The sequence below is a fragment of the Balaenoptera borealis genome, assembly GCF_965194805.1.
Source record: "Balaenoptera borealis genome assembly, chromosome: 17".
In the NCBI taxonomy this organism is placed as follows: Eukaryota; Metazoa; Chordata; class Mammalia; order Artiodactyla; family Balaenopteridae; genus Balaenoptera; species Balaenoptera borealis.
This window is the reverse complement of record NC_138876.1, coordinates 36,410,669-36,424,191: the sequence shown is the minus strand read 5'-3', so window position 1 is coordinate 36,424,191 and position 13,523 is coordinate 36,410,669. Positions and strand designations below refer to the sequence as shown.

The following is a 13,523-nucleotide window of genomic DNA, read 5'->3' as shown; positions in this document are numbered from 1 at the left end:
GAGCCAGTGACAGATGTTTTGAGAGTTAGTTAATGAGTAAAATATTCTGAAATCGTCAACTTCAAACATGGGAGTTTTTACACAACACCAAATGCTTATTCGGTGGCTTTATTAGATAACCTAAAAGGCACAACATCCAATGTATCAAGGCAAGAGAAGGAATGATTTTGTTATGGAAGTCTCCTTATGAGCGTTCGGCAACTTACTTAAAAAATCTTTTTTTGCATCCCAGGTGGATGGAGTTCGAGAGAGACTGTCAGAGCAACAGTATAACAGACTTGTGGACTATATCACAAAGACATCTTGTCACCTGGCCCCCAGCTGCTCTTCCATGCAGACACTATGCCCTGTGGTGACTGTGGAACCTCTCCCTTCCACTGTGAAAACATACCATTATATGGTTGATCCACACTTTGCCCAAGTCTTCATCAGTAAATTTACCATGGTGAAAAATAAAGCCCTGAGGAAAGGGTTCCCTTGAGTCCCCTCTGAGGTGTTGATTCCTGCTTGTGCAATTTATTTCTGAAAAAGAAACCTAATGAGCTCTAACAACATCTAATGTGGACAAAACCCACTGTTCTATAATTGTTATAGTAATTTTCTAGCCTCTTCCAAAACTAATTCAGGTTCTTCCTTTTTCCCAAAACTAAGATACTTCAAAATTGAGTGACTGATTGATTAAAAAACCTATTCCTTTCCCATTTGGGGACAATGAACAGAATCCTATTATTAATCTTATCACATGCAGAAAATACATTCCTTTTTGCTGTTTGCTAAAATTTCGACTATAATTAGGCTCTGTTAACTCCAACACAAAACATGGTCAGGCCTTGGAAACAGATTAAAACTTCATCCCCAGTTGCATCTGTTTTTAGGCTGAGACAACTGCCTAAATAAATACCCTCGTCTGCAGAGGTTCAGATTCTTTATATGAAATAAAATGCTTAGGAGCTTACTGTTTAACTTGTTAATAAATTTGTTACTTAAATGTCATGCTGTTTCTTTAAGTGAAAGCTGCCATGTACATTCCTAAACCTTTATGGAAATTTACAAAACATTCTGATGACTGTCCAGGTACATTTTTGGAAAAAATGTTTTTCTAGTTTGTTTTACTAGGCAAGCTTAGAGAATCTTTTATCTACTGATAAAAACAGACCCCAGGTGCTCAGGTGAGTTTCTTTAGTTCCATAAGCAAAACACTACTGGGGAACTCCCACTACTGGATATTCTTATGGAAGGACTCACCCTGATGCACTGGCAGACTCAAGAACCCGAACATTAACCTGAACAATAGTTTATTTTGCTGACTTGGCTTGATCACAAGCATAAAGATATTCCCAGTATCTGACATTCTTTTGTATTTAAAGATGGATTTGGCTTAAGATGCTGGGTCACCAGGTACCACCTTTAATATTCAGTTAAAATTTGATACTCCAATTAAAACACATTTTTACTCATTACATCCAAACTTGGGCCTACAACCTGATACCTACAATTGTGAGATGCTAAGAAAATTCAATTTCAAATGCCCACTTTAACTTTCTTTAAACTTAAGCCTCACATGTTATTGGGCATAAGAGGTCACTGCACAGTTGTTTGCTGTTAATGGAAATTCAGGCTGAATATGGAAAAAATGGTTCCACCATTACTTTGCTGTAATCATACTCATTTAGGAAAGTTTTGTCAACCTCAAGAGTAACTATTTTTAAGACTGTAAATATGTATTAAGTCGTATGGTAATTTTGCATACTACTTTAAGAATTGTTATATGAAATTGTTTAAAATAAAAGGAATCCTTGAATTACTGATAACACATAAATGTGGGTTCTTAAAATGCAGCTTTTCACTCATACTTGGGTTTATTACAGTTTACATCATTGGAACTCAGGAATTTTGCACGAGTTAAAAAGAAAATTTTTGTTAACATAATAAAAGAACTGGTGATTAAATTAGCTGTGGCTAAAATACACTTAATTCTTAAAGCTCTCTGTAGTATCACTTTTATCACAACAAAACCACAATTATTAAAGGGGAGAAAGGTCCTAAGACCTCCCTGAAAAAATGTTATTACCACACTCTAAATTAGCAGACATTACTCAATCGCAATTCCAATTAAATAACACAACTTTTTCTAGACTAGATGTATATTCCATATTGTACAGTTAGGTCTTCAATAAAGTAATACTGAGTAAAGAACCTTAAATTTTAATTACCTACTATTACATCTGTCCAGTGGTTGGATCCGGTAGGGCAATCCAGTGACAATGAAGTCCAAAGACGTTTTATTGGAAAGGCAAGTCTCTGTTCCTTTTAAGAGCCCACAGTATAGTAGTCATGTAGGCTCATGCAGACCCCTTAAACCCATGGCCCAGGCAGTTACCTCAGTGAAATGGACAAAATGTGAGAGGAATCAAAAATGTCCTAAAACAATGAAAATTTTAAAAAATTATGAATCTTACAATGATAACTTGATTTCAATAAGTTAAGTTCTAATTTAATTCCAATGATATGACCAATTCTAATGCAAGTACCCTGAACTATATGTATCAGCAAGAGTAACTGCACAAAAATTTAGTGTCCACAGTATTTGTTAATCGTTTATTTATCATGAGAAACTATTCCTTAGCCCAGATATTAGTAGTTCATAGTTCAGGAACACAGGTAAGTGACAAACTTCCATGGAACTCAACCCAAAGAAATTCTGTGGAGAAAAACAGAGTGGCCAAGTTAATGACAATCATTCTCTTAATACCTCACCACCCTGGAGATCCCCTGAGGTCTACTGCTACCAGTGGAAGCCACACTTTGATCACTCACCCTTAGCCCAGGAGCAGCCCTGTTCAGGCTGCCTGGGCTCCAGGTCCATTCTCCCCCAGGCTCCCTAACCTCCCTGACCAGCCTCTTTTCCACTTGGGACATTCACACCTTACTTTGGGGTTTTTTTGCTTTCATTTACCAAATTCTGCTTTTTTTCTTCAAGTCCACCCCCCTCTGTTCCCTTCTCATACCCAAACTGTTCTTAAAAACCAGTAGCCCATCTGTTCTAAACAACATTTCTATTCCTATCTCCAAATCTGTTCCTCTTTTTCTTATTGTTTTTTAAACAATCAACTTCTTGTAAGTAAAAGGTAAAAAAAATATATTTAAAAAAATCAGCCTGTTAACATCTGGTTATGAAATGCATACCCACAGTGGAAGTTTTGAAAATTTCAAAGGTACAAGAAAACAGCAATGTTAAGATTCCACACACAACCACTAATATTTTCTTGATCTTTTTACCTTCAGCCTTTTTTTCTGTGCACTCTTTAACATAGATCACCCTTTACAAAATACATTCTTAGTTTTCTATTCTACTAATTTCTGTTACTCTGTGATTACCAATTCTAAGGGACATAATAGTCCATGATATGAATGTCATAAATTCCTTATCAATTTTCCAACCACTGGGAATAAGGTTGTTTTTCTACTATTATATATATTAAACTGTGGCATGTATCTATCTGTGACCAGATACTGCCTTTATATTAAATATAAACAACTATAGAAATGGAATGTAATAGAATTGAATCTTATATTAAGCAAAAGTTATTCATAGTCAAAATTATCCTTGAATCTTTTAGAAAACTGACCTGAGTCCAATACAGCAGGTCTCCCCCACACCCCAGATCTTGGGAACGATCACACACACACACACACACACACACTCTCACACATACATACATATGGCAGTTGGAATGCTCCTTCAGGAACAGTCTGCCTGAAAAAAAAATAGCACATTCACATTCCCCTTGTCACAGCAAACTCACACTGGGGTGGTAGACAGGATCTTTAACTCTACTTGAATTGTTCTACCTTACTATTTTGTTGAGCTTGAATGAAGTTAAACACATGAATTACAAGATTCCACAGTACAAATAGTTTCACCAGGTACTGGACACATGCTTTCAAATCAATTTAACAGATGACCTTTCCTCAGCACACAAGCCAGTCCTCTTCTAGACAAAGAACCTTAATCACACTGTCCATAAGGCAGTAGACCTTAACCACCCAAACCAGAATCTCTGGAAAGCCACCAAGTCACCTATGGACATCCAAATAACAAACTAAAAATAACAAACAAACTAAAAATAACTGTCAAAAACTTGTTTTTTAAAGCACTTCTAAAAATGTGATTTTCCTGATGCCAATCTAGCAGTAATAGCACAACATGCAAAATGATTCTGAACATAAAATCAACTTCATGTCAGCAAGATGGTGCAATAACAAAGCTCCATACCCCTACTCCCGAAGAGAAAACGCAACGACACATGGACCAAAGTGTGTTTGTGAGAACTGCACAAATCAATTAAGCTGCAACAACCAAGCAAACACCTAAATATGAAAAAGCTGCACTCAAAATGGCAGGAAATGTCGTGCACTTTTTTCTCACCCTTGCCCCACCCCCTCCTCAATGCAGCAGTGTGGTCAGGAGGAAAGTGACCAATTCCTGACTCCTCCTTCAGGGCAGAAGGAAAAGAGAAGACCCTGCATGCAATGTTCTGGCTTATTTGAGGGGTTCCCAAGGGACTGCTTCTATCTTTATCTCAGAGCACTGATGAGAATGGTGACAGAGTTTAAGTGACTTATGAGACACCACCAAAAAGACCAATGTATGTATTCTGGAAGTGCGAGAAGGGGTAGAGAGTTTATTTGAAGAAATAACGGCCAAAACCTTCCCAAATTTGAGGAAAGAAATGTATATATAAATACAAGATGTTACTGGAAGTAAGATGAACCCAAAGAGACCCAACACGAAGACACATTATAATCCAACTGTCAAAAACCAAAGACAATGGATCTTGGAAGCACCAAGAAAAAAATGATTCATCGCCTATAAGGGAGCCTCTGTAAGATTATCAGTGGATTTCTCAGGAGAAACCCTGCAGGTCACAAGGATGTCAGATGGTAAATACAAAGTGCTCACACACACACACACAAAAATTACCAACCAAGAATACTATAACCAGCAAAAATGTCCTTCAAAAATCAGGAAGAAAATTAAGACATTCCTAGATTTAAAAAAAAACTAAAAGATAAGGAATTCATTACTACTAGATCTGCAATGAGAGTTCTTCAAGTTGAAACAAAATTACACTAGACAGGGACTTCCCTGGTGGCGCAGTGGTTAAGAATCCGCCTGCCAATGCAGGGGACACGAGTTGGATCCCTGGTCCGGGAAGATCCCACATGCTGCGGAGCAACTAAGCCCGTGCACCACAACTACTGAGCCTGCACTCTAGAGCCCGCAAGCCACAAGTACTGAAGCCTGTGCGCCTAGAGCCCACGCTCCACAACAAGAGAAGCCACTGCAGTGAGAAGCCCGCACACTGCAACACGAAGAGTAGCCCCCGCTCACTGACACTAGAGAAAGCACATGCACAGCAACAAAGACCCAACACAGCCAAAAATAAATAATAAATAAATTAATAAAAAAATTACACTAGGCAGTAACTCAAAAGCCATGTGGAAATATAAAGTTCACTGGCAAAGGCAAATATATGAATAAATATAAAAGCCAGTGTTGTAACTGTTTCATATCCCCACTTTTAATTTTGTAGGATTTAGAGACAAAAGCTCTAAAAAAAAAGAAATCTATGTTAATGGGTACACAATATCTAAAAATACAATTTGTGGCATTAGTAACAAAGTAGGGGAGCAGAGTTGTAAAAGAGAATTTTCTATGTGATTGAAATAAGTTGTTACCAATTCAAAATAGATTATAACAATAGGTTGGTTTAAACTCCCCAAAAGTCATAGATCTGAGGAATGGATACAAAACAAGGTCCAACTATGAGCTGTCTACAAGAGATTCACTTTAGATCCAAGGACACACATAGTTTAAAAGCTAAGGATGGAAAAAGATTCCATACAAACAGCAATCAAGAGAGCAAGAGTAGCTATACCAATAGCAGACAAAACAGACTTTAAGTCAAAAAATGTTACAAAGACAAAGGACATTATATAATGATAGAAGGGTCAATTCACCAAGAAGACAGATTATAAATATCAATATATATGCACCAAACATCAGAGCTTTGAAATATATGAAGCAAATGCTAACAGAATTGAAGGGAGAAATAGACAGCTCTACAGTAATAGTGGGTGACTTAAAATACTTTCAATAATGGCTATAAGAACCAGACAGAAGATCATTAAGAAAATAAGTGGACTTGAACACTACAGACCAATCAGATCTAAGAGACAAATACAGAACATTCTACCTAACATGAGAATACACATTTTTTTTTCTCAAGTGCATATGGATTAATTGCCATGTTAGGCCATAAAACCAGACAATAGATGTTAAAATACTGAAGTCACATGAAGTATCTTTTCTGGTCACAAGAGATGAAACTAGAAATTTATACCAGAAGGAAAATAGAAAAATCCACAAATATGTTGAAATTAAACATACTCTCCAACAACCAGTGGGTCAAAGTAGATATCAGAAAAGAAATTTAGGACTTCCCTGGTGGTGCAGTGGTTAAGAATCCACCTGCCAATGCAGGGGACACAGGTTTGATCCCTGGTCCGGGAAGATCCCACATGCCACGGAGCAACTAAGCCCATGCACCACAACTACTGAGCCCGTGCTCTAGAGCCCGTGAGCCACAACTACTGAGCCCGCGTGCTGCAACTACTGAAGCCCACGCGCTTAGAGCCCGTGCTCTGCAACGAGAAGCCACCGCAACGAGAAGCCTGCGCACCGCAACGAAGAGTAGCCCCCACTCGCCACAAATAGAGAAAGCCCACGTGCAGCAAAGAAGACCCAATGCAGCCAAAAAATAAAGAAAAAAGAAATTTAAAAAGAAGATCAAGTCAACAACCTAAGTTTACACCTTAAAAAGGTAGAAAAAGAAAAGCAAGATAAATGAAAGCTAGCAGGAAATAAAGATTAAACAAAATAGTGAACAGAAAAACACTAGAGATACATCAACAAAATCAAAAGAGCTGGTTATCTGCAAAGATCAACCAATATAACAAACCTTTAGTCAAACTAAGAAAAAAGAAGACTCAACTAAAAACAGAAATTAAAGAAGGGACATTATGTCACCAAATTAGATCACCCACATGAAATGGAATAATTCCTATAAACACACAACCTACCAAGAAATAAGAAACAGATTAACAGACTTATAACTAAGTAAGGAGATTAAATCAGCAATCAATAACCTCCCAACAAAGAAAAGCCCAGGATCAGACAGCTTCACAGGGAAATTCTACCAAACACTTAAAAAAGAGTTAACACCAATCCTCCTCAAGCTCTTCCAAAAAACTGAAGGGGGGCGGGGGGGAACACTTCCAAATTCACTCTATGTATTTTTTGTTTTCTATATATTTATATTAAGACATCTTAAACATTTCTGTATGGCGGACAGACTGGCCCCCACCATGTTTTCCTGAACCTCTCACATGTCTCTTGTGGCCACATCTGACTCACCATCTCATTTAAGAATATAAAACATTCTATAAGACCAGCATTACCCTGATATCAAAGTCAGACAAATATAACACAAGAAACTACAGAGTAATATCCCAAATACAGATGCAAAAATCCTTCAAAAAATACTAGCAAACAATTCAACAGCTCATTAAAAGGATTACATACCATGACCAAGGATGATTCAACATATGAAACTATACCACAGAAGTATAAAAAAGCCACATGATCATCTCAACTAATTCAGAAAACGCATTTGAAAAATTCAATACCTTTTCATGATTAAAAAAAATTCAAATAAAGAACAGAAAGAAACTACCTCAACATAATAAAGGTGATACATGAGAAACCCACAGCTAATATACTCAATAGTGAAAGACTTAAAAGCTTCTCCAAGGTCAGAAAAAAAAAAAAAAAAACAGGGATGCCCATTCTTAACCCTTCTATTCAACATAGTACTGGAAGTCCTAGTCAGAGCAATTAGGGAAGAAAAAGAAAAGACATCCAAATTGGAAAGGAAGAAGTAAAACTACCTCTGCAGATGACCTGATCTTACATGCAGAAATCCCAAAAAGATTTCACACGCACACAAAAAACTGTTAGAATAAACTCGGCAAAGCTGCAGGATACAAAATCAATGCACGAAATCAGCTGTGTTTCTAGACACTAACAATGAATAATCAGAAAAGCAAATTAAGGAAACAATCCCAATTACATTAGCATTAAAAAAAAAATACAATTCTTAGGAATAAGCTTCACCAAGGAGGCAAAAGACTTGTATACTGAAAGATACAAAACACTGCTGAAATTAAAGACAAAAATGGAAAGACATCCTGTGTTCATGTTCCCTTAACATCATATCCAAAAATTAACAAAATGGATCAAAGACCTAAAGGTAAGAGCTAATAAAACTATAAAACTTTCGCAGAAAATATAATACTTTACAACACTGGATTTGTCAATGATTTCTTAAACATGACACCAAAAGCACAGGCAACAAAAGAAAAATTACATAAATTAGACTCCACCAAAATTTCAAATGTCTGTGCATCAAAGGACACAATTAACAGACTGAAAAGGCAATCCATAGAATGGAAGAAAATACCTAAATCATATCTGATAGGGAGTTTTAAATAACTCCTACAACTCAACAAAAACAATCCAATTAAAAGTGGGCAAAGGACTTGAATAGACATTTCTCCAGAGAAATGTCCAAATGGCCAAAAAGCATGGGAAAAGATGCTCAACATTATTAACCACTAGGGAAATGCAAACGAAGACCAAAATAAAACAACACCTCACACCCATTTGGATGTCTACTATCAAAAAACCAGAAAACAAGTGTTCACAAGGATGTGGAGTAATTGCGACCCTTGTGAACAGAAGTTGGTGAAGTGAAAAATGGTGCAGCCACTATGTAAAATAGTATGGCGGTTCCTTAAAAAATTAAAAACAGAACTACCATATGATTCAGCAACTCCACTTCTGAGTATATACTCAAAAAAGTATTAAAGCAGGGTATCAAAGAGATATCTGCACACAAAGCAGCAGCATTATTCACAGTAGCCAAAAGCAATCCAAGCATCCATTAACAGATGATTAAACAAAATGTGGTATATAGATAAAATTGACTACTTAGATGAAAAGAGTTCTGAAGACTGGTTGTACAACAATGTAAATGTACTTGACAATACTGAACTGTACACTTAAAAATAGTTAGGACTGTATATTTTATATATATTGCCACAGTTAAAAGATTTTAAACAGTAATTTCAATAACCATATTACCTTTATATTCCAAAATCACTTTGCACTCTGAAAGATACCAGCCTTCCTCATCTCCTCAAAATCTTTTATGGAATCATAATTTCTGTAGAAATCTGCATATGCCTTCTTTCTTGGTTCAGCTACAGCAAACTAAAAAGTAACATATCACATTTAGGACTAATTTTTTTTAATTATTAGAAACAATATCTAAAAGACAACATAAATCACCAAGTTTTTGTTCACCTTGAATCCTACTTATCTTGAATCCTATTATTAAGGCCCTTAAAGAGGTAATTAAGTTAAAATGAAGTCTTTAGGGTGGGTCCTAACCCAACATGACTAGCATCCTTAGAGGAGGAGAAAATTCAGACAGAAACAATGCTAACACACAGAGGACCATGTGATGAGAGGGAGAAGACAGGAATACAAAGCCAAGGAGAGAGGCCTCAGAAATCAACCCCACAGCCAACTATTTTTTTGGCCGCGGCGCAGGGCATGCAGGATCTTATTTCCCCAACCAGAGATAGAACCAGTGCCTCCTGCAGTGGAAGCACGGAGTCTCAACCACTGCACTGCCGGGGAAGTCCCCCACAGCTATCCTGATCTTGGATTTTCAGCCTCAAAAAAAACCATTTCTATTGTGGAAGCCACCCAGTTTGTGGTATTTTGTTATGGCAGCCCTAGCAAACTAAAACAGCTTCATTTAAAGATGGAGGACAAGCTACCTGGGGAATAAGATACTTTCCCATCACACTTAGGTGGGTGGAGAAAGGGTAAGAGGAAAGGAGCACATTAAAGAGGGAATTTCTTTAAAAGACTCTAGGGACTTCCCTGGCGGTCCAGTGGTTAAGACTTTGCCTTCCAATGCAGGGGGTGCGGGTTCCATCCCCGGTTGGGGAGCTAAGATCCCACATGCCTCGTGGCCAAAAAACCAGAACATAAAACAGAAGCGGTATTGTAACACGTTGAATAAAGAATTTTAAAATGGCCCACGTCAAAAAAAATCCTAAAAAAAATAAAAGACTCTATATGCTATCTATGAAAATAAAATACATTTTCAAATTTAAAACACATTTTTGGACCATGAGCACAAAGTAAAAATAAAACATACATACCTTATAGAAAGCTGCAACTCCCAAGGAGACAACGAATGCTCCAACAATATGAAATCGCAGACGCTTGGCCAGAAGGCCACGCATCTGAGGTTTTGTCAAAGAACTGGAAGCCATGGTAGTTTTTCTCCTTGACAGCTAAAATAATAAAAGACAACTCTTAGAACGTAAGATACCTAAAGAACTCTTCTGCATAATGCATTTTAGTACCCAGAGAGGCACAGGCAGGACAGTGGACCTACTCCTCTCCCGAAGCCTAAGGTCTTTACTGGCTTAGCGGTTTCATCTTCTCACACGGTGGACGACCACCCTAAATAAGCAAGATGATCGCAGAAAAACAGTAGTAACCAGGAAACAAGAACGACAAAAACCTCACCCAACTACAGGGAAGATTAGCAGCGGCTCTGGATGGGGAATCACAAGTGCAAACATTCCTAGCATTAACTCTACAAGCTTACTACCAACTCATTTCAGCCTGTGACACAGCTGTTTTCCCACTTTATTGAGAAAACCGGGATGCAGGAAGGTTACGGGACTATTTCAAGGTCACGCAGTCAAGAACTAACACTCGGGCGGGACCGTAGCAGGTCCCGCAGGGCCCACTTTGTGACCCGGGCCTGAAGGCCGCGGCGCGCGGGCCGGCCTCCCGACCTTCGGCGAGCGCGGCCCGGGCAGGGGCGGAAAGGTCGTGGGCGCGCGCAGGGGGCTGCCGGGAGCCCACCCCTGCACTCCTACCACAGGCCCGGTGACCCTCCTGCAGCTTCCCAACTCCAATCACAAACGCTACCACAAAGCTGACGCCCACTAAGGGCCGACGGTGCTCCTTGAGCCTCTGGAACGGATGAGGAAGAAACCACCTTCCCTTTTTGTAGGTGAAGACACTGTGACCAGACAGGTCAAAAGACGCAACGAAGGTCACGCTGAAGGCGGTAAAAAATCAACGGCCACCGGGCCCGGGTCGGCTGTCTCAAAAGCCCGGCGGTCCCTCGAGGCCCCCTGAGCAAACCCGGCCCCCGTGGGACCCGCGCCGCCGGCCCGCCTCCCCTAAAAGGCCGCAACGAGGACTTGCTGGGGTCGACGAGGGCGAGAGGTCCGAGGTTTTCCGCCCCAGAGATGCAGAGTAACGATTCAGCTCCAATGTAGACCGACAGCAGGCAGCAGGAGGCGGCAGGTACGGGAATCCGAACGAGGGACGCAAAACGCGCAAGACTCACCTCAACAACGACGTCCTTGGAGAAATGGACGGCGTTCCACCAGTGCGCAGGCGCATAAATAGAGGTAATGGAGAGAGGATCCGGCTACGGTGGCCCAAAGAATACAAAAGGCCTCCGGCGCACGTCCCGCTGTTCAGAGCTGAAGTTAACCTGCATATTTAGCCTCTTCTCTGTGTAACCTTGGATTCAGGGTTTGAACTTGTGAGTCAGTTTCCTTAGTCAAGTCGAGAAATTGATCTTACTCATACACAGAGTTGATATGAACTTATTGGGGAATTCAAAGATTTTTAATATGTGAATTTTTTTTTTTTAATGTACCCTACAAATACAGCACAAATCATCCTGGGCATGGATTGCTCCAACTATGTGCACAAACCAACATTTTCATTATGACTATCCTTATGCATCTAGCCACTTGTTTGGGTAAAGAGTGAATAAAACAGCCAAGTTCCAGGAACTCACAGCCCAGCAGATGAGAGACATAAACTGAGTAACATCAATCCCAAGCAGTAGGCGCTACCATAGACACGTGACCCTGGTGCTGCAGAAGCAATTACCTGCTTGGAAAAGCTGAGCAAGTTTGGATGGAAGTATTTGTGTGGACTTTTAGTAAAAGACAAGTGTTTTAAAGCAAGGTATCTGGAAGTTTATGGAAAGTAGTGTGTAAAGTAAGGCTCTTGTGCCTTAGGATTGTCAGACTTGGTTTTTATTGAAATAACCTGGATTTGTACTGCATTATTCAACTCAGCAAGTACTGTGAAAGATTCATAGGATACATGATATTGATTCAACATATATAGATTGAGCAATTACTAGGTACCAGGCTCTGCTATTAGCAGGGCAGATCATCAAGGAGGTCATGGAGTCTTTGTCCTCAACTTGTTAACAGATGGTTCTGGGGAGTGAAACCTTTCAGCCACACAGAAATGGTGCTAATTGAAGGTCAAAGTGGACTTGTACCTCAACAACATTTTTTTTCAGACTTCTTATTTTTGTCGAAGACAAGTTCGTGTGCCTGGAAAATGGTGAGGCCAAACAAACTGAGATGTCGGAGTTTAGAGCAGAGAAAGGTTTATTGCAAGGGCCAAGCAAGGAGAACAGGCAGCCCGTGCTCAAAAAAACTGAATTCTTCAATGGTTTGGGAGGAAGAGTTTTTAAGGGCAAAATTTGGGGTGAGGGCTGCAGAGTATGTGACTTTCCTGTTTTTGGCTGGTGGTGAAGAAACAAGGTGGTGTTCTGGGAATCTTGTGCTCAGCCTGAAGTTACATTCCTCCAGGAACTGGGTGGGGGCCTTAGTTCCTACCGAAGAACTCAAAGACATATTGTTATATATCTGTGAGGTGAGTTATCTGGGAAGCGAGTCTTAGAGGGTAAATACAGACCTCAAGTAACAGAACTAGAATTTAATATCCATTGAAACACAATCTTTTTTCTTTCTAAAATTACCCTCACTTTTACCAAATATAGCCGAATTAAGACTAATTTGTTTACCAAATAAGTCTGGTTAATTGGTCACATAGGGTTTTTTACACTGGCTGTACTGGAACTTTTCATAAGGAGTCTCAGACAACTTTTTTTTTTTGAATTTTATTTAATTTATTTTTTTATACAGCAGGTTCTTATTAGTTATCTATTTTATACACATTAGTGTATATATGTCAATCCCAATCTCCCAGTTCATCACACCACCACCACCTGCCACACCACTTTCCCCCCTTGGTGTCCGTATGTTTGTTCAGACAACTTTTAATAGGCCTCTCAAGGCCAGGAAAGTCATGCCAAGGACTTGCCATTAGATTCTGCCTGGGTGAACTTCTCTCCTCTAGAGTTCCCCAAAATATCAAGATTCCTGTACCTGCCAGGAGGCAGCCTTTCTTGTTCACCTGATAAGTCTGTTCAGAACCTAAGAGTTTCCAATTTCTGGATGGATCAGGTAGAGAGAAAAGATAA

The 13,523-nt window shown here is 39.3% G+C and overlaps 2 protein-coding genes across 15 annotated transcripts in view; one reads left to right on the top strand and one right to left on the bottom strand.

Moving 5' to 3' along the window:
• The window catches only part of VPS13B (vacuolar protein sorting 13 homolog B), a 765,850-nt gene extending 764,171 nt beyond the window's left edge, over nt 1-1,679 (top strand). For all 11 annotated transcript variants that reach the window (XM_082364176.1, XM_082364168.1, XM_082364180.1 and 8 more), the window contains one exon: nt 233-1,679. In XM_082364176.1, the coding sequence (XP_082220302.1) occupies nt 233-481 (249 nt within the window). In that variant the 3' untranslated portion in view covers nt 482-1,679. The remainder of the gene's footprint in view (nt 1-232) is intronic.
• A 140-nt stretch (nt 1,680-1,819) lies between these two features.
• On the bottom strand, nt 1,820-11,679 carry COX6C (cytochrome c oxidase subunit 6C). Of its 4 annotated transcripts, XR_014236560.1 has the most exons (5): nt 11,574-11,679; nt 10,363-10,497; nt 9,269-9,397; nt 3,721-3,757; nt 2,571-2,701 (listed from the first exon to the last, which is right to left on the bottom strand). XR_014236560.1 is itself a non-coding variant. In XM_082364536.1 (4 exons), exons 2-3 carry the CDS (start codon nt 10,474-10,476, stop codon nt 9,284-9,286), a joined length of 228 nt encoding a protein of 75 aa, XP_082220662.1. In that variant the 5' UTR covers nt 10,477-10,497; nt 11,574-11,679; the 3' UTR covers nt 1,820-2,421; nt 9,269-9,283. The 4 variants fall into 4 exon arrangements, 3 of the variants coding, with proteins under 3 accessions (XP_082220662.1, XP_082220660.1, XP_082220661.1); XM_082364536.1 differs by lacking the exons at nt 2,571-2,701; nt 3,721-3,757 and adding an exon at nt 1,820-2,421; XM_082364534.1 differs by lacking the exon at nt 3,721-3,757.
• Nucleotides 11,680-13,523: the final 1,844 nt, after the last annotated feature.